This window comes from Rhopilema esculentum, chromosome 5, assembly GCF_057945365.1.
Source record: "Rhopilema esculentum isolate cy_ngs chromosome 5, ASM5794536v1, whole genome shotgun sequence".
NCBI classification, from domain to species: Eukaryota; Metazoa; Cnidaria; class Scyphozoa; order Rhizostomeae; family Rhizostomatidae; genus Rhopilema; species Rhopilema esculentum.
In genome coordinates, this window is record NC_142819.1 from 2,428,221 (window position 1) to 2,447,802 (window position 19,582).

General features: G+C 34.9%; 1 protein-coding gene across 1 annotated transcript in view; it reads left to right on the top strand.

The window, feature by feature from the left end:
- The first annotated feature begins 5,292 nt into the window (after positions 1-5,292).
- LOC135689481 (uncharacterized) overlaps positions 5,293-19,582 on the top strand; it is a 65,905-nt gene continuing 51,615 nt past the window's right edge. Inside the window, exons 1-11 of the mRNA XM_065206719.2 lie at positions 5,293-5,369; positions 11,777-11,855; positions 12,424-12,467; positions 12,591-12,657; positions 15,341-15,636; positions 16,042-16,174; positions 16,853-17,028; positions 17,297-17,380; positions 17,936-18,054; positions 18,568-18,602; positions 19,253-19,355. Of these exons, the coding sequence (XP_065062791.2) occupies positions 5,358-5,369; positions 11,777-11,855; positions 12,424-12,467; positions 12,591-12,657; positions 15,341-15,636; positions 16,042-16,174; positions 16,853-17,028; positions 17,297-17,380; positions 17,936-18,054; positions 18,568-18,602; positions 19,253-19,355 (1,148 nt within the window). The 5' untranslated portion in view covers positions 5,293-5,357. The remainder of the gene's footprint in view (positions 5,370-11,776; positions 11,856-12,423; positions 12,468-12,590; positions 12,658-15,340; positions 15,637-16,041; positions 16,175-16,852; positions 17,029-17,296; positions 17,381-17,935; positions 18,055-18,567; positions 18,603-19,252; positions 19,356-19,582) is intronic.

Consider the following 19,582-nt stretch of genomic DNA (forward strand, 5'->3'; position numbering starts at 1 on the left):
CGTTACTTCTTTAATGCGTATATGAACAAAGATGCGATTACATGTGTGGGGTAAAATCACAAGGAAATACTAATAAACAACTATGACTAACATGAGAAAATAGAATGAATGAAATAGATTCTTATCACGAGATTTGCGGGGTGAGACAAATAGCAGTATTACAAAGCGTTAACAAATTACAGACAGATTTCCATATCTTCTCGGATAAGCATAGGGAATTCAGTAAAGGATTGAAATGGGACTGTTGATACTTTATGATCACATGTAAATACATTGCAGTGCCTTCGGAGTGAAATTCATATTGAGGGGGGCTGCCCATTGTATTACTTCTCATTCAGTACACTGTTTTAAAGGAAATATACTACAGAGTGACATTTATTTGGGGCTCAAGCTCCCCCCTAGTACCCTAGCATCCGCGGTTCTGACGGCCTTGCATTCAATGATAATGTTATTGTGAATTCATGATGCAGTGAAACAAAATCGACGAACAGATCTTGCGACAAAGGTGATGGCGATGTTCTTGAAACTGCTGAACAGATATATTCTTTCATGCTTTTGTTATCGACGTAGCCAAATACATCTTGAAAAGTAAAGGTTTTTTAAATTATAGACATTCGATGATCTTACCACAAAACCAAGAATACGATACACATTCGATGATCATTGTTAATTACGATACGATACACTGTTTCAGAATTCATTTTCTTACTTAAAGTTCCCTTACTCATTCGCTCGTTGAGAGATCTATGCTGGAGAGCTGTAGAGTTAATTCTTTTGAAACCTTCCTTTTGAAACATTAGAAATAAATATAGCTTTTGGATGTTTCCATAAAACGATATTTTTGTTAGGGGTTTTCCTTCGTTCATTGGCTGTGCGACACTTGAGAGCCTCTTCGATATGGAGGTAAAAGTATCAAAACTAAACTGTCTTAACACACAAAGTATAAAAAGTTTTTCAAATATTGAGTCAGTTTTTATAGTTGTTACTGCTGGCAAAATAAATTTTCTCCTCAACACGTAATCATTGCTTTGATTTTCAGCTTTGATTTCGATTTTCAACATTTTGAGAGCCTTTTCATTTTAGTGTCTTCGATATTCAGATAAATGTCACTAAATGACACTCATAAATGACACTTATAACTATCAGATGTTATAAGTTTTTTTTGTGGTTAGGAAATGCGTCACACTTTTATTATAAGCATCTTTCTTGCAAATATTTTCTGCTTGGAGACGAGTAGTGGGTGTTATCAACATTGTGGCCAGTAATTCTGGTATGATGTTATGGCCTATTCTCATTACAGCTATCAATTTTTTCTTACGTCATACTTTAAATGCAAACCCTTTGGGAAATTTTGTTGCTTAGATGAATTGGCTTTGCTTGTAAATAAACAGTTTATAAAAAATTGCTACAAATGTTGTAGAGAGGTTTTTTCCATATTCTATGGTAGTATCGTTGCTAAATTTATTTCAATTCTTCAACGGGATTGGGTTATTTCATGTCGCTGACCAAGAAGTCACTCTTTCTTGTTGAAGGGTTACTTCATGTCGTTAAGGGTTTATTTGATGTATTATAGCCATGTATGCTCTTAGAAATTCATGTAAATCTATTTTAATTGAAAACTGCTCAACACTTCCTTGTTACATGATAAGGGTAAATACCCTGAGCGTCTTGTACATTCTAAGTTCAATACAAGAGCCGTTAAGTTGTTTGTTAATCAACATTGAGAATTAGGTGTCAGATAATTTTGGTAATTCAAGTTAAAAAAAGAAGCAAATTCAGCTGGTAAATAATAAACAAATCTAGGGCATAAATTCATGCACACTAAAGTTTGCATGCTTATCAACTCACTGCTGAGTGCTAAACAAACATAGTTCATTCAACCTTGAAAATCCTTGTATTTCACACAGTCTTATTAAATGAAAATCCGCAAGAGAAAATGAATGGAAATTGGTAAAAAAACCCGCCTTCAATCGCTTTAAATAAATTGCAGATAAAAGTTGCATTGCGGCATTGCGGCTAGCTTCATATCCAATTTTGAAAAATGAATGCAAGGAAATTTCAATATTGCTTTGTTCTTGATTTAATAAATGTTTAGCAGGAATATTATTTAAACGCTACCCTCTTTTTCTTTGATTACAATATCGTTATAAAATTATTCAGGCTTAAAATCATCAAATGTTTAAGAATATTATGAAAACAGTGCTCAGCCATAGCTCGCATGTTTGTGTCTCATTTTTCAGCAGTTGCCTGTTTTTCTATTTTCATAACAGAGAATCGCCTGACTGACATATCTCATTTTTTTAAAAAGCATTGTTTCAGTTCGAGGTCTGGCGATGTTCCTTTGAAACCCTATTAGATTTGAAAATATTCGGAATATGTTAAGACTGAAAGCGAAAGCTTTTTAGCAATAAAGAGGATGAACGAAATATTTACAGTGTTCTTAAAATAAAAGTGTCATAAGTTAATCATCATAAGTTAATAATGAAGTAAAACTAATTTGGGAAAGATGCATTAACAACATAGAAAATATGCGAAAGGAAGTGAAAAATAATAAACTATTTTGATGAAATTTAAGATATTGCACTTTTCTAAGACATAAAGTATTTCAAAGAATATGAAATGCAAAAAATGCCAGCTGTTTTGACCAAAGCACTCTGTTTCATCCTGGTTTCTTAGAAAACGGAGTACATACGTATTACGTACGGAGTTAACAGCATTTCTAAGAGTGGTGGATTTTTTGGCGGCAAAACAAATTTTTTTATGATTAATAACTTATTGGTCGGACATTTGAGTTTTCATATAGAAAGAAAATATTTTAAGAACCAAACATAAGTAGATGTAACAAAACTAGAATCATGCCTGCAAAACGTTATAGAGACAATAATTTTGTTCCAAGTTCTTGGGACACCATTACATCCAAAAGTCGACCTTATTTTGTCAATAATTCAAATTTCATTTATAAATAATTTGTTACAAATTGGAAAATCATATGCAAGAAATAGTTCTTATATTTGAATAGAATGCTCAAAATTTTCCTCCAAATTTTGAGGACAGTATCAATTTTTTCAATTATAGTCAACCCTTAGATAACAGTTAAACTTTATCAAGATTGAAATGAATTTATCAAAATTTGTTACATTTTTCTAATTTTAGAGATATTGTCCTTAAATTGTGGAGACACAATAAGACATCTTGGGGAAAGGTCGCCTCATAATCTTGAAGAAATTTCAAATGAAACTGCATTTGTATTAATGATTTTTTCCAAGAAATATTTCAGCATTCGTCAACTCAAATATTTATAGCCCTATGTAAAACTTTTAAGAAAGCTTAAAAAGAAACATGAAATAAATAAATCCTTTACATCAACTCAACAGAAGGCCAAATCATATGGGTTTTCTAGTGCAATTTTTATGTTAGTTTTTCTTAGACAGCTGAGTCTCCGGTGTTGTTAACGTTCTGTTTATTTCATTATTGACTCATATAGCAGTTAATACTACTATGTGTTTCTTTAAACTGCTAAATAAAGGTTTTGCATGATGTTTTTAGTAGCAAAGTAGATAATCCGCTCTGTTTTGCTAACCAAGAGATTATTTAGAAGCACATTGTTATTTCTTCTAATTTTTTACCTGAAGCTAAAATTTGTTTTGGGCATATCGAGTCTCAGTGTTCTTAAGAAGTGTCTTCTTTCAAAGATAGTGTTTAAACACATTACAGTGATTAAAATATTTTTTGGTGAACCTCAGTTCAGTGATAATTGTGTTTATACATTTTTTTGTCTATGTTTGTTCAATGCTACGAGTAATTTGTGTCCAATTCAGCTTTATGAAGATAGCCATAATCTGATTCTTCCGCTTGCCACTGCAAAAACAAATTCTCGCTTTGTTTCTAGGATTTGTTCTAGAAAAGCGAATTTGTAAAAATGTATACCGTTATTTTCCCAGTTCAATATGTTGATTTACATTGTGGTTAAAGTTTATATAGAAATTTACAATACATTGTAGCATCGATTTTCATTGCCTGCGTAACCAGTGATGGGGGTATCGCTAAAGAAAGTTTGTACTTTTCAAAGTTGCAACTGCCGTGAAGAGTATTTTCATCTAACTGTAAGCCATGTATTTACATGTTTGCTTTCCATTACTAAAATCTGGCTATAACCACGCTGTATGTTGACATACATTTTTTGTGTGCACCTGTCCCCCACAATGAGCCTAGGTATTTTGAAAAACTTTCATACTCTTGTGAAAGGCGAAAAGAATGAAGGGCAAAAACAGCACAGAACAGCAAAAGCAATCCAGTGCCACGAGAAATGATCTCGTAGTGTATAGGCATTTGAATCATATAGAGTTTAAATGAAATCATCCTTGTCCTTGAGTGCACAGTAAATTTAACTGTACAAAATTATTGTAAAATTGTTCCCAGTGTCTTCATATGTATTCCAACCAGAAAATCATGGCGTGTTGGATTGATCACTATCGTCCTGTGTTGTTGCTGCTAGCAAAATTATGAGTATCATCGATAGCTTGGTTTAAGCATACCTTTGGAGAAAAGTTTGGGAAATGGAAAATTATGTCCCTGTCAGTAAATGGGAAATATTCGAACAAAGAGCGTCTAAATTCATACACCATCTAATGTTTGCAGGCAACCTAGTTTTGAATTGTACTGCGATATACAATCAAGGAAAACTCTTACATTTTCCAGTAAGCTTTTTTTTCATGTGTAAACCAGCTGTTATCCGTTTGAACGTCTTTCAAAGTCTCATTTGACTATTTTCCAATAAACTCATCAAGCTTAAAGATTTGTTTTTTACATATAGAACCATTATTGTTAATTGCAACAATGAAGGATTGACCTTGCTATTGGCAAATTGGCAGCCCCTTAAGCTTGACCAACAAACAAAAAGCAGACAGTCTGTCAAGATTTCCTCAGCATATACAAAAGCGATTTTGATATTTATGAAAAAATGGAAAACACGTCAAAGCTTGCTTTATCTTTACGTTTTTTTTTGGTTTTTTGTTTACCTTGTTTTCTATACACTTTATGATTTTATTGTACCGGTTGCTCGTACCGCGACCTTATTCGTTTTCCTGGAAAAATATTTTTTGTTTGCAGTTAAATGTTATAGTTAAAGCGTTTTGCTTTTGACGACGTAAATAATTTGCCAGCCAAGAATAAGCAAGATGACTAAAAGGATACTATTCCACTGCAGAAACCAGCGTTAGAAAAGGGAGTTCCTCTCTAACCCCCTGCTTCATGTTATGTTCTACTCCAATGACTCACCACAAAAATAGCGTATTGTTGCTTTCACTTTGTATATAAAGGCAGAGTTACTAGAATTAGAGGGTTAAAGGATATCGCAAATGTTCTGCCAGGTGAGTCTATAAACCATTTTGAAGATTGAGAGTTACAAAGTCACTTATCTATCTATGATTCGCATTATTTTACTTAGTAATGCCTTGCAAATTGAAACGGTCTTTCTTTGCAATAATCCTTTTCTGGTATATTTCAATCTGCTTGCTTAAGCTGTTATATTACAAAAGAAAAATCTGGGCAATAGCCTCAATTTCATACGTGTCAGATTTCCTTAGATGGTCTTTATCACCGTTCATATTAATCGTTCTGACTTCGGCCAAAGAACCTCTTTTTTGCAGCATTTCTTCTGCTTTCCAGATTTTAGATAAAAATTATCTTGCTTTAGTGTACTTGGATGCAAACAACATAACGAGTAGGTCATTTTACAAACTTTTGAAACTTAGACAGGCTAGCAATCGTGTAAAATTTTAGGGCAATCTTATTGCAGACACGACTTTTGTTTTTAAATAAAGAACTAAGCATGATTGTGCTCTTTAAGTTTATCAAAACGCAAAGCGACATCGGGGATCAATGATACTCCTGCTGCATATCCTTGAATATCTCACAAAAAGCAATTAATATTTTCAGCACTTCTTTATCCTGTCAAAGCACAGATATTCATGACAGTTTCTGAAAGCAATCTGCTTTTGTGTCGATTCAGTTTATTTTTCTAAAGCCCAATAAACAACCAAGAGCAAGTCTTACTATGTGTTCTCTTCTAGGATTTTTCAAATCAACATTCTTGCCCCCTTTTTATTCCTCACGGGTATTTTTCGAGGAATACAAAAAATTTGGATCGCTTAAAAATTCTTTTTTTGCCTAATCAGTGCTAGTCGCGGGCAGATTACGATCGTAATATAGACGCTTTTCTTCATAATGATATTGGCCGAAATCCATTCATGACTGGCATTAATCTCATATTTTATTTCTGGTCATAGATAGTTTCCACTGCCCCTCAAATTTTTCTTCTAAGATCCCTAATGTTCTAGAATACATGTAAGCATTTCTCGCTTCAATGTTACTTAATTATAGAATTTTTGTTGCGTAATTTCTTCAATCTGTAAATAGTCGTCTCGAAATAAAAAGGACAATTCTTTTACCTGAGTCGGTTTGATATTACGAGAGGCGAGATTTTTGTATCGTAAGGGAACGCTTATCCTGATTTTCCAATGGGGAATTAACTGAAATTTTTTCCCATTCTATTTTCATGCAGTATATGTAAACCCTATTACTTTGAGATATTCTAAATACTCATTAAGTTATAAGGCTAAAAAGTTAGGGCCGTTTTATACGTCGAGCCGTGTCGTTCCCTACCATGTTAATTCTTGTTGGCTCGACACGGCTCGACCTTATGAAACCAATTTTCCACTTGGATTCGACACGGTCGACTGGATCGAACCATTCGTTAAGAGCTCCTCGTCCGGTACGGCAAGGCACGGCCAAGTTCGACTTATGAAACCAAATGTCGTGCCGACCCGTGCCTAACCTTACAAACGCAGGCGCACCATATTGTAAACGAAACAAATGGCGGACGATTACCGCCACCGTTTTACTCCGGGAGTGGTTTGAATATTAAGTACTTGGTATCTCCACTACTAAAGTTGTTTTTAGAAACAGGATCTTGGAACATTCATTACTTTTGAAAGCATTTTGTAGAGCTTAGATCATATTTTATACTTTTGTGATCTTGGTCAAGTTGGCAATTTGCTTGGTTTTGTAAATGTTAGCGAAAATTAGAAAATTAACGAGGAATGTTTTGTGCAATTGAATAAAACTTTACAGCCTCGCAACCACCACTTAAAACGAAGGAATCAGGGAAATCTGATAGTAACAACCTAACATGGTTTAAGATTAATACGGACCCCAGGGAAGCACGGGCTCCGGACCTTTGGCCTCTCCTAGCCCCATTGCTCGACGCTCCTGTTGTGTCTGGTGTCACTGGAACGTAAAGCCAAGAATCTTATCTGCTTTCGGTAACGCCAAAGTTCCATGGTTTTTAGAAGCGCCAGGGTATTTTGATGGTCTATGCTCTTGGCTCCTCCACTTTCCGACTCCTATCTATTATTTCCGCGCTCGAAATCACATGTCTCTGAAACCCAGGGTAGTTGATCTATAAACATTCAACAGGAAGATTTCACCACGCACAGGCGAGTTTTGTGGTTATGAATCTTACCAAATGCCCACGTCAAGGAGAAATCATAAAAAAAATTGGCTAGAGCTGGAAGATCTTGATAGATTGTTACTAACTACTAAAATTCTTTTTTGATATAAGATCCTAGCACATTTACGACTTTTGAATGTATTTTTTAAGGCTCAGAGCTGGGATCAATTTGGTTTGTATTGCAAGCGCTCATCTAACACAAAAGCTCACCATCGAAGCTAACCCAGCCCAGTTTTGAACTAACCCAGGTTAGTTTTCAATCAACCTCCGTCAAGCGATGAGTTAGTTTAACATGAAGCGAACCCGGAATAGTCACATTCATATAACGAAAAACCAACCAAGGTAAGTATAGGTTGGAGCAAGCCAGACTTGTGTAGTAGGAAAAACCTAAACAATTTAACCATAGCTATCAGGTTATATTGACTATCTTTGGTGGTAAATTTTTTGTTGGTTTAGCATTAGCGCCCACAGTGATGGTTTTTAACATTTGAATTGTCATTACAACCTAAACCACATTCACGGAGGCAATAATCTCTGACAAAATTCCTTGAAACACCCTATAATCGATAAGCAAATTATAAAATTATAGCTTTCAAGTGCAAAATGCTAGAATTTACCCTTTTTCCCCAAAAAATTTCGTTGACAAACCTTTATCTTGAACAATCTACACCATATTGGTTGAATTTTCGGCTTTAAACCTATGGCTAAGGGCAGGGACGGATTTAGCGGGGTTGTAGGGGGGTCGACACCCCCAATAGCTCTGTGTCCTTTGGTAAATTTTGTTTCATTCGGTTAAAATCATTTGTTGGGAGTCAGTAGTAGCAAAGTAACGCCAAGATTTTACTTTATTTATTATTATCAGTAATTATCTTCTTATCAGTAGCGAAGCGGGGGGGGGGGGGGGGGGTATTCTCAAATGTATTTTAAGCTGATCTCAAGCGCATCGTCGCAAAAATTTTCCTCAATGTTACTCAGGAGAGCCTCAATGTTCAGTAATTTCCCCTCGTTTTAGGGTTTGTATAAAAAACTCTTCACGTTCTTGAGACATTCCTGATAAAATAGAAACAAAAATGCTAAAGCAGTCAAATCCTTAAAAAACTGGATTCTGGAATGCTTGTCGTGGACTTTGCTCCAAGGAAAACGGACTTGGTTTAAAACTTTTGAATACTGTTAATTCTTTTAGATATTTGATAACAACTTTGGAAAATCACTTTTTACACGTAGAGTTCCCTCGCCTTACACAATTCAGGATTTAAACGATAGTGAAATTGTGAAGGAAATAGACAGTGGTAGAATATGGTCCGCCACCTATGACGTTGAATAAAGGAAAATTGCCACGTAAAAATGCCATGGCTTTTTCAAACACATTTAAAAAAATGGATGTTTTCCCAAATTGTGAAGAGGTGTGATCAGCAAAAATATTTTCCTTTTTGGCCTACCAATCTTTCAAACCTGGCTACGCAGCAATTAAAAACCAAATTTCAAAAATGGGCGTCTCCATCATTTTCCAGTGACCTGAAGGGTGTGGCACCAAAATTAGTGTCTAACACCCCCCTAATAATTGTTGCTTACAACCGCCCCTGGCTAAGGGTTATTTTTATGGGGAAGAGGCGCAACTTGAGAATAGAAGCCGGCTAATTTAAGTTAAACTGATATTGTTCGAAACGTATTTCGCAAGTCCTCATTTATGCACACTCTTTTGAAATGCACAGAGTCTGATCTTGACATGTCATTTTTCTGGATAATTTCAACCAAGTGCTACTAATGATAAATTAAGCAGGATTGTTATAAGCATTTTCAATCTACTGAATCATAGTTCAATCCAGCAAAAAGGGTAATCTTACTTAAACAATTCAGACATTAAAGTAGACTTTTGTTGCCCACGTATTTATCCAAAGCGCAAAAACAAGTTGTTGTTTTCCACGCAGAAGGGACAAAGCTGGTAATTTTTAATTCACAAGTGCTTTGGCATGGTCTACTAACATGGATACCTGTATTGGATTAATTTAGCGAACAAAGTTTGATTATGTAATTTCATTTTGTTTCCAAGTCGTGCAGAGCTCATATCATGTCAAGATGAGACAGGTTACAAACACAAAAATGACAATGTTCTAATCTTTATTGTTTTTCGAAACTCATTTCAGGCATCTTCTTGCCCACTAATGTATATCGACATTGGAACTAATTGCTACTGAAAGTGCTTTCCTGTGGCTCACTTGTCTTGATTAGTTATTGCTTTCTGGAGGCTAGTTGTTTGTGACAAGGAAAATTGTTTTACTTTCACTTTTTGTTTAAATGGGTTCAAGGCGGTGATAGCGAGAAAGGTGGCTTTGTTGAAATTCATAAATATCAGGATATCAGTAGCGGTAATTGGTAATACATTGCCTGTAATTGACTAATAGAAACCATTTTAAAAATTGTGATTATAATTTTTTGTTAGCATTTAAAGAATACTGTACATCCATTGATGACGTCTCTGGAACCTATCGTTCATGCAGGTTATGCCAACTGTCACGTCCTTGCTGTGATACACTGTGAAATACTGACTAAACAGGTTATAAAATCTATGAGAGAAGCCAAGCGATGACGTCATTATAACATAACGTTGTGTGAACGTATCAAGAAATAATTGTTTTTCAAGAATTACAGTGCGATTAAATCATTATTAGAAATTAATCATAGATAAAAAATTCTTTTTTCGTCAATTACTTTCCCACGATATTACGACTATTTTTATTCCAATGTCCTTAATATGAGGTTCTGATACACTGCTAAGGCGGCAAAGATCTGGCTTTAATTTGCTTTCAATTCATCGCGTTTTAATACGTGGGAATTTTTTGTTGATTATTACCCTGGTTTGGCAGAAAAACAATGCTTTAGGAGAAATATTACTTTACTTTTTATGCTAATAATCAAATTGAAACACATTAACACTGGCCTCGTTGATTTGTCTTTAAATTTCCCCCTTTTTTTGAGAATGAAACTACTGTCGTTCTGGTAATGAATAGTCTAGCTAGTTTGAAGCCAAAATGCATACGAAAATGCAGTCATTTTCACATAGTTGATACAGGAATTTCTCCTCCAATTTGGTTCTTACTACCTTGAAAGATGAACTGGGGTAAAACGATTTACATTGCCTATTGTTTATTTTGAAAAATTGCTGTTTGGCAAGTAAAAGTTCAATGTGATTTCGTCTACTTGTTCTTTGTTGTTTCTTGTGGATCGCTAGCTACTCGAAAACTATTCTGCTTACACAGTCACTTTTCCCTTGTCTGCATTATTATTCGAATTTTTCCGAAAACTGTATCATCAATAATGTATTGTATTATCGGAAAACATAAACGTTATCCAAAAATTACCAAGGCGGTGTCCTGCCAAATACATTGTGACGTCATGGCTACGCCACAGTGTCACGAATCTGAAAATTGTTTTCTTAGTTGTTCCACTTAATTTCTCAAATTTGAGCGCTGGAAGTTGGACAAAATTGACAAAGTTTCGGAAAAAAATCACCAGTTTAAGATCAGCAAAGTGTATTATATAAGATAAGCTTGTAAAAGTGGTTTGCAAAGCTTAGCTGGATAGGCCACTGTACTATAGTCAGCTAAAACATAGAACACTTTGAATACTAAGAAGCTCTCTCATGACGTTATATAATCATTATTTATCGTTTTCATTTGATGTTTTTTTAAATTGAGGATTTAGTTTCTTTCCTTTATAAAACACCGAAGGCCACAAAATCTGTATTTGGATCACTGCGTAGGAATTTCTCTCTCTAATGTCACTATTAACAAGGCAAAACATGTCTTTTTCTCCAATGGTTTAGGATATGTGACATTATTCTAATGTAGTGCAACTCACTAGCAACGATTGGCCCGAGATTCTCAAAGGTCTCTGCGCTACGTTTTCCCAGGAAAACTGTGAAGATTTACGGAAATATTTCTTTAAAACCTGAATTTCTTAGCCTTTATTTTAGAGCTGCTAGTATCGGGATAAAAAGGGGAAAAGACAATAGTTATTATGCGTTCATTACCCTAGGGCACGAACTGTCAAACAAAGCTGAAGAGATCATTCACTTTCAAATAACGAGTCGTGTCTTACCTAAATCCCTCGAAACTAGCAGAAATGATTATTGTCACCTGTGAAAGATTTTCGCCAAAGAATTTGCGGTAGACAGATTGATACAGAAAAACAGTATTAAAGCGTTGGATATGATAATTTGGCCAATCCGTAGAGCTTCTTATACGGTCATCACATCTCTCTTTCCAGGTGGAGATGGCGTGCATGCGAATTTCGGTGTTGGTGTTGTCCTGCTTCTTGTTCAATGTCGCTGTTGCTGCTAACGATCGTATGTTATGCAATTACGTTTACTTCGAGTAAAAATTGCTTCTCTATAAAATAATTGTATTTTTTTCTGCCTGTACTCATTTTTCTTTTTCAGAAACCGTCAATGGGCAACCAAGCCCTTATCTAATTAAAAATTTAAGAAAGTAATGATCATCCTATACCTTTTTAAGAATGCTCGCAGCTTTTAGGAGAGACCAGGAATGTCTGCAATCAGAGATTTCTTTTTCGCATTTCTGAGAAGTTACCAATCTAGTATAACCAATTTCTTTAGATTTCCTTTCCGAAACAACCTCAATAAGAATTTGCTTATAAAAAGGGTTATTAAGTTTTTTAATACTGTGGGACAAAAGCCGAAGATGGTTCAAATACTGAGAAAACAGATAAATACTTCTGCTCAAAATGTACTGATTTAATGACAATTCATATCGTGGTTAGTAAGTCGAATCACACGAAGGTGAAGATGGCAGCTTTAAATTTTCATTCTTCTTTATACTTAGCTTTTTGTTTAATTTTTCATGTTATTTTATACTTATATCATACTGACACCGTTTTATATAATTTTTTCTTAGGTAAAGTTATTGAAAAAGAAGCGAATAATGAGCAATCAAAACTGGTGAGTGGTTATTGAGTTTTCTCAATTCATTCAAATTGTTTGTTTTTAGAGTGTTCCCAACTCAATCAATGGTTTCTTTAAAACAGCTTCGATGCTAATAACATTAACCCTTATACCTTGTAGGCATTGCGTGACAAGCTAGGAAAGGTCCTATGCCATCGAATTTTTGGCACAGAAAATTCGTCTGAAGGTACGTTATTGGTCCATTTTGTCGTTTGTTAGTTTGTTTTGCTTTAGAATGCAACAACAAAAGTATCTGCTATCAAGTTCTATGGGTGACATTCGACATGCTGGTACTTCTCCTGACTTAAAAAACTTGCTGCATCTCGACGTTCCCCAAACTTTCTGATTCTGAACCTGAAAATTATCTTTAAATCAGTTTTAAGTAAAACGGCGTATAAATTTGGTAAGAACTGAAAAAGGAATTGAAATTTTTGCTGCCTTGAAAAAAATGAGAAAAAAAACATTCTGGTTCAATACAAGCTTGACGAGTGTGCATACCTAGTGTCTAGATACGTTATTCAATCATTGGCGTAACCTTGCAATTAAGATAATGTTTATAAGAATATAGCAACTTAAATTATTATTAGAGACATTTATCTGCAAGAATCTTTTCGTTGGCAACATTTTCATTTCTATATATGTTGCTAATATTATCAAAAAAGCAATACCCGATCCGCAAAAGCACATCGAATGTTGTTCTGCAGTCAAGATTGTATTTGGTCATTAACCTAGCCTTTGTAGTTTTGTAGCTAATTAAAAAAGACCAGCCTCAAAGCTTTAGAAAAGGCAACAATAGGTTCTTTAATAAACAAACGAAATGTTCAGGTGATAAAGATAAAAAATCAACCTCACAACAATAATATCTTGTGTTCTTTATTCATTACTTGTAAAAAGTTTAGTCAAAGTAAACTGCAATGTAAAAAAATAAGGAATTTGGAATTTGTATAATGAATTTTCCAAATTGTCTAGAAATCAAGTTAATCTTTTTACTTCTTCTTTGTCAATATTTTAACCCTTTCAGAAAGCATTAGATGGTAAGGACTCTAGTCATTGTCTCTTGCCATTCCTTTAGAAATCTAACATATTTCCACGCTACCAGAATCTCGTTTGCAATCAAAGCAAACTGCCGTGATTTCCTTTACTCTTTTATTTCATTTGGGAATATGCCGTCATGATGACGCACCGCAAGAAGTTATTACAACTGTTCGGTATAGCAGCGAGATAAAGAAACAAAATCTCTGACCTTTAAACGATTCACCGACATTATAAAAACACTAAAGCGATTAATCTCAGTTTGTAAACAGTTAAACAAAATTCAAATAAGTGACAAACAAAGATTTTGGCCGCAATTTGCTCTACTTTCATTTTTGCGGTAAACTGTCCTTTTTCCTTGACTATGTATGTAAATTAAGTTCTCAAATAAATAATGGATTGAATGATACCAAATTGCATTTTCTTTGGATTGATTTCAATCAAATGATGTTGAACGGCACTCGCACTGTACTTTTTAAGCCACTGACTACAAAATGAGTCACTACCCCTTGGAAAAAACTCAAATTAACTTTAAGTTTACCGCTCTCTAATTAAATTTTTATCTCTGTTAAATGTTTTTATATCTATCAAATATTTTTGGCAAATATTTTTTAAGCAAGTAGCCTAATATAATATTCTTATTAAAGAGCATTTCATGATAAGGTTGCCTGGCTGCATGGAAGTGGCGCACCAGTGAGGAATTACTGATAAGTAAATGATGGCAAAACAATGTTTTTAATTTACAGTTTTAGAGTAGCAGTTGAGCCTGGTGGGGCAAATTTGTTTCCCTTCACTATAAGTGACACTCTGCATCCAAATTTCTTCGTAGCATTAATAATTCTATTATCTCCAGCAATCAAGTGTTTTATCATGTGCATTTATTGTTGCTTGATAGAGTACTATACGACTGTCTGACACGATCTCTTCCTTTCATCTGCAACAAACTATTTCCTCGTCAATCTTGGAATGTTTTGAAATCTTATTTTCGGCTGAAAAGTAAAGCCATTCCCTTTTCAGTCTTGAACCACCTTGTTTGCTACAATGACGTAGGAGATGTACATGCTATTTACATGATATTCACTCAATATTGCTAAGAAGTAGAAAATTTAATCACGACGCAAATACCTGGATGTTCCAAATATATTTGCAAGGCATTTTTAAGAAAGAAAAAATATAAACGTTTCTTCACATCGTACTGCATCTTTGGTTACAAATTATTTTCTCATATAAGGTACATAAATTATACCCCTGGTGCAAGCTACCACTTTCTAGAGTGTCTTGAGGTACCCTGGGTACCAGACTCACTATATATTATTATTTTGTATAGTGAGTCTGGTACCCAGTATAGTCTTAAGGCCGTTGAACAAAAAGTCTTGTTAGTTTATTACCTTTTCAAAAGGCTTCATCCAGAAACCCGTTTGATTGCCTATACCTTGTCTGCATCAAGGGGCGTAGCTAGCGGTAACGAGTTTGATGGTAAATTTTTAGTTGGTGCAAAAAGTCCTTGGTTTCTCGGTAAAATCGTCTAGCGGTAGATGAAAAAGCACCTAAATTTCTCTTTATCTGTGTCTCCGTCTGTAAATTTTACTACTGATGACCCTCCAGCCTCCCAGCCCGGAAAGTCAAGCTACTCAATTGCTTGCATCGTCAATTAAGAGAAAAGTAATCATAATACGAAAACCATTCTTTTAAGTTGGATTTTACATGTTTAGTGTTCCAAGACTTTTGGCCGTGATTGCAGTTGTAATCAGTGATTCTTGCTTACGTTCTTTGCAATTTCTTTTATTTGCGTATGATCATAGCTGATCCAAGATAACAATGGATTTCTATTATTTCAGTATCGGTGACTGACTTTGAAATCGTTTTCCCATACAATGTTGACGAGACTGGTAACAGAGTCGACAAAAAGAAGATACACAAAGAAAACGCAATATTCTTACTCTTCAAAGCATTTGGGATGAATTTCCATATTAATGCCTCAGCAAACAGAGCAGTTATTCACGAAAACCAGTTTATAGAGCATCACACCAAAAGTGGCATAAAGAGGCTGATTGGAAAAGAGGCTACATACACAACTGGAACGGTGCTGAACAGTGATCAATCAATGGTGGCATTGGAGCATTCCGATGGCATGGTAACATTTAGCAAAGCTATGCTTTAACTAAATTTTATTTTAAAAACCCAATGAAAATGCAGTGTTGGGTGGAAATGAAAGGAAGAAGACGAAGACTGCACTAAGCAATTAGGGGGCTCTGAGGACTTTCCATATAAAGGTGTGAACTGGGATTGCCAACAGAACTAGTCACAACAGTTGCATAGGCAAAAGAACTTAGAAACGACTTTGCAGATGGCTTAGGCTTTTGACACCAACATCTTGTAAACAAGATCTTGCTTTGACTTATTGATGAGTAATGAAATTGAGTAAATAAGAAAGAGCTTTTTGAGATTTATGTAGTTTTGGGAAGCTTTAGTTTCGTTTAAAACGTTGCAAATTCTCGTTCTTTTTTGCTTTGTAAATTCCACATTCATTACTTTTCAGAATGGAATCATCTCCAAGGATAATCAGCTATATACCATTACACGAGTACCACACTGGTTAATGGACCAAGCTGATCATATGTCGCATGGAGCACATATCATTTATGTAGTGAAGCCTCGTTTTCAATACTCCGGTAACGATCGCTCATCGTTCCTATTGTATTTTGTTTAATTAGCCTTCTATGTGAACGCTGCTTGAACTTTAATGGTCTCTTTAGATTTTAAGAAATGAACAGCGTTTTCAAAGTTAGAAAAGCGAAACACTTGTGATGCCTTGATAAAATAGCAGGTCAGCCTCTCTACGTAAAGGAAAAGGAGCAGCAGGGGTGGCGCTCATTTATTTTCAAATACTAAATTGGCTGTTGCACAGAAAATGGTTGAAAAATTCGAACTTTGTTTTGCAACTTTTAAAAAATGAATATTGAGCTGCCTATTGGTAGCTAAAAAATGAAGCTGCCTATTGGTAGGTTAACTTTAAAAATAAAATTAAAAACATTCATTCCATTTTCATCTATATTCCATTGTGTCTTTTTTATTGTTTCTTCTTGTCTATTGTTTAAAGTATTAAATGTTCAACAAGGAATATCAAGGAATAATCTACTAATAAAATTTAATGCGCCTCGCCAAGCAAACATCTCAAACAACAAACGTACACAAATTCTCTTTCTACCATTACTGGGCCTTTACTGCAATACGAACCTCTTAGTTTAATCTTCATGGGCTATGCAAACATTAAAAATGCCAAACACGAATGCAAATTGAATCATCACAACACGTTTTTGTTCAATAGTACTTTTATTTCTTCGTTTCAGAACCAGATCAAGCGAAAAGACCTCGAGCTCCTTCGACACCTCAACGCTTGAGGAGATCAATCACATCTGAAAGAAAAGAAAAGACGGTCGAACTCATGCTTGTGGCTGATAAATCAATGGTAGAATTCCATGGCAAAGAGTTTCTACATTCGTATATGACTGCGCAAGGAAACATGGTAACGTCTTTGTCCACACTTTACTAGGTGATACTTTACACTCTGGTTTGTTAGGGAGACGAGCAAGAGAAAGTTTTTTAATGAGTGAGGCAACCCGAATTAACGAAGTTGTTAGTATGCATGCTCTCTGGCTCCAAGATTGAGCTTTGCCACACTGATTTGAAGATTTTCCCTCGACCTTCCACCTAACAATGTTATTGATGCCTTTATCTTAAAAACTACACTAAGAGATACGTCAAGTACCAATCATATGTTATTTTCTTTTAAGCTTGCTGCTACATTCAAGGACAAATCTTTGGCCTATCCATTAACTATTGCCGTGACCAGAATTGTCATACTAGAAACAGACGAGGTATGTATGTCACAGTAGCCCCCATTATTGAAACTACCAAGCATAACTTAAGATTGAATGAAAACCAACACATTAGTGTGACTGAAAAATGGCAATTCAATCTTTTTAATGTAAAAAGGAAAAAATGTGCAATTTCTTTCTTATCAATGTTTCTATTTCGTAACCTTCTTTGTATCTTTGTAACGGACTAGCAGCTGGTCTAGGATTTAGGGCCTTTTTCCAAATGAAATTGTATTCAAAACAGAGCAAACAACACCTTCAGACCTCAAAACAAATGTGTGAAAAGGGAACAGAGTTGCTAAGCAGAAAGATTACATTGTTTTGCGTAGACTTGAACCCCGCCAATTGTCATCCTCCACTTCCCAAAAATTTTGTACCACAATTTATTGTCATGCGAATAATATGAAAAATAATTCCCCCGAAAGTCAAACAAAATTTCTTTGATTGTATTTATCTTCACTTTTTGTATATTAGCAGGGAACAGCATCTACATCCTTTACACTTTTTTGGCAAAAATTATATCTTTATGAAATTTTGCTAAAATCTTTTCCACAGTTTAACGGTGCTAATTCATGGTCTGAGCTTCTGAGCAAATTCAGAGTATGGGTAAACGAGAATAACCCAGATGATGACAGTAATCCTTTGCACGCTGACAACGCTATCCTCTATACAAAGTATGTGCTTGATATTATATCGCAATTCCATACAATTTTACTAGATTTACATATCTTGGCTATATCTATATCTATTTATAATGTATTAGGTCAAAAGTTGTGCTTGCTGTAATTTCTTGCTCTCAATCGCTATTTCTACGAAACAACATCGAAAAATAACAAAAACGAGGCGTCTGCAGTTTACGCCAATTCAAACTTTTTTTAATAGAATTGATTTTGCTGGAAGTATTCGAGAACCACTTTTGTTTGATATCAAGCTCCAACGAGGAATTTTTATAGTCCTGTACAAATCTAAGATTTTATAGAGATAAATAATAGTTTTGAAATATCAGCGTAGCAGTAATTTTCAGGAGTATTTTGTAACCTTGGCAACATTAATGGGGGATGAATATCTATGATGGAAGACTTTTTGACATAGAAATTAGTACGCTGTTATTTTTACGTGCATATGCAATACAGTTTTTTCTGCACTAACTCTTACAGCCATTTATAAGGTTCTTTTTTCTTTCCTAGAAATGGTTGTGGAGATGGATGTGGCTCTATAGCTGGTAATTAGATCAGCATACCATAAAAGCTCTATCAAGCCCTAGGGGCTAATTCATTTTTTCAGCAGGGGGATTAAAAGAAGGAGGAGCTATTAGAGAATGGGGGCTTATTAATTATTTAAAACAACCATATCATAAAAATGCCACGATTAGTATCCTCTTGACTTATAAACCGCACAAGGAAATTTTTACATGGACAGTATTCAATGCCCATGATCTTATCATCATCACACCCGCCAAGAGACCCACTCAATGCGCATGTTTTCTTTGGGCCAAAAAGGAGGGCTTAATAAAGAAGAGAGCTTATTTAAGACGGGGGCTTTAAGTTACTCCTATGATTGAAAAATTGTTATGAATGTATAATAATGCCAGTAACTTACAAATTTAGCTAATGTACAATCACGTAAAGGTTTTTTTTGTAAAACAACTATAAGTTACTGGAGGCAATGAATATTCTTAAAGGGAAAACAGTCTACAAGAGGCACAGATTAGAAGCAGAGCAATAAGTTTATATACTCATACATACATTTAGATAAAACGTTTAGCTTTTTCCTCATTGCATTAGAGTGTTTAAAATTTACGTATTCCTAATATTTAGATCCTTTGAAATATTTCTATTAAAGCTCGTTATACACTTCATTCTATCATTGTAGGCTGGGCTGGTGTAGGAATGTGCTGGAAATCCACTAGTCAAGCTGCTGTCAAAGATTTGGGCCTAATGTCATTCTCCGCGGCAGCTCACGAGCTTGGACACAAGTAATAATGTGTTTTGGCTTTTGTCAAGAAAATTATCTATGATTCCTTTACATTTTTTGATACTGGTATCAGGTTTGGTGCAAATTGAATGGCCACATCATGTCATGTCATGTCATGTCATGTCATGTCATGTCATGTCATGTCATGTCATGTCATGTCATGTCATGTCATGTCATGTCATGTCATGTCATGTCATGTTATTAATGTCATGTTTTGTCATGTCATGT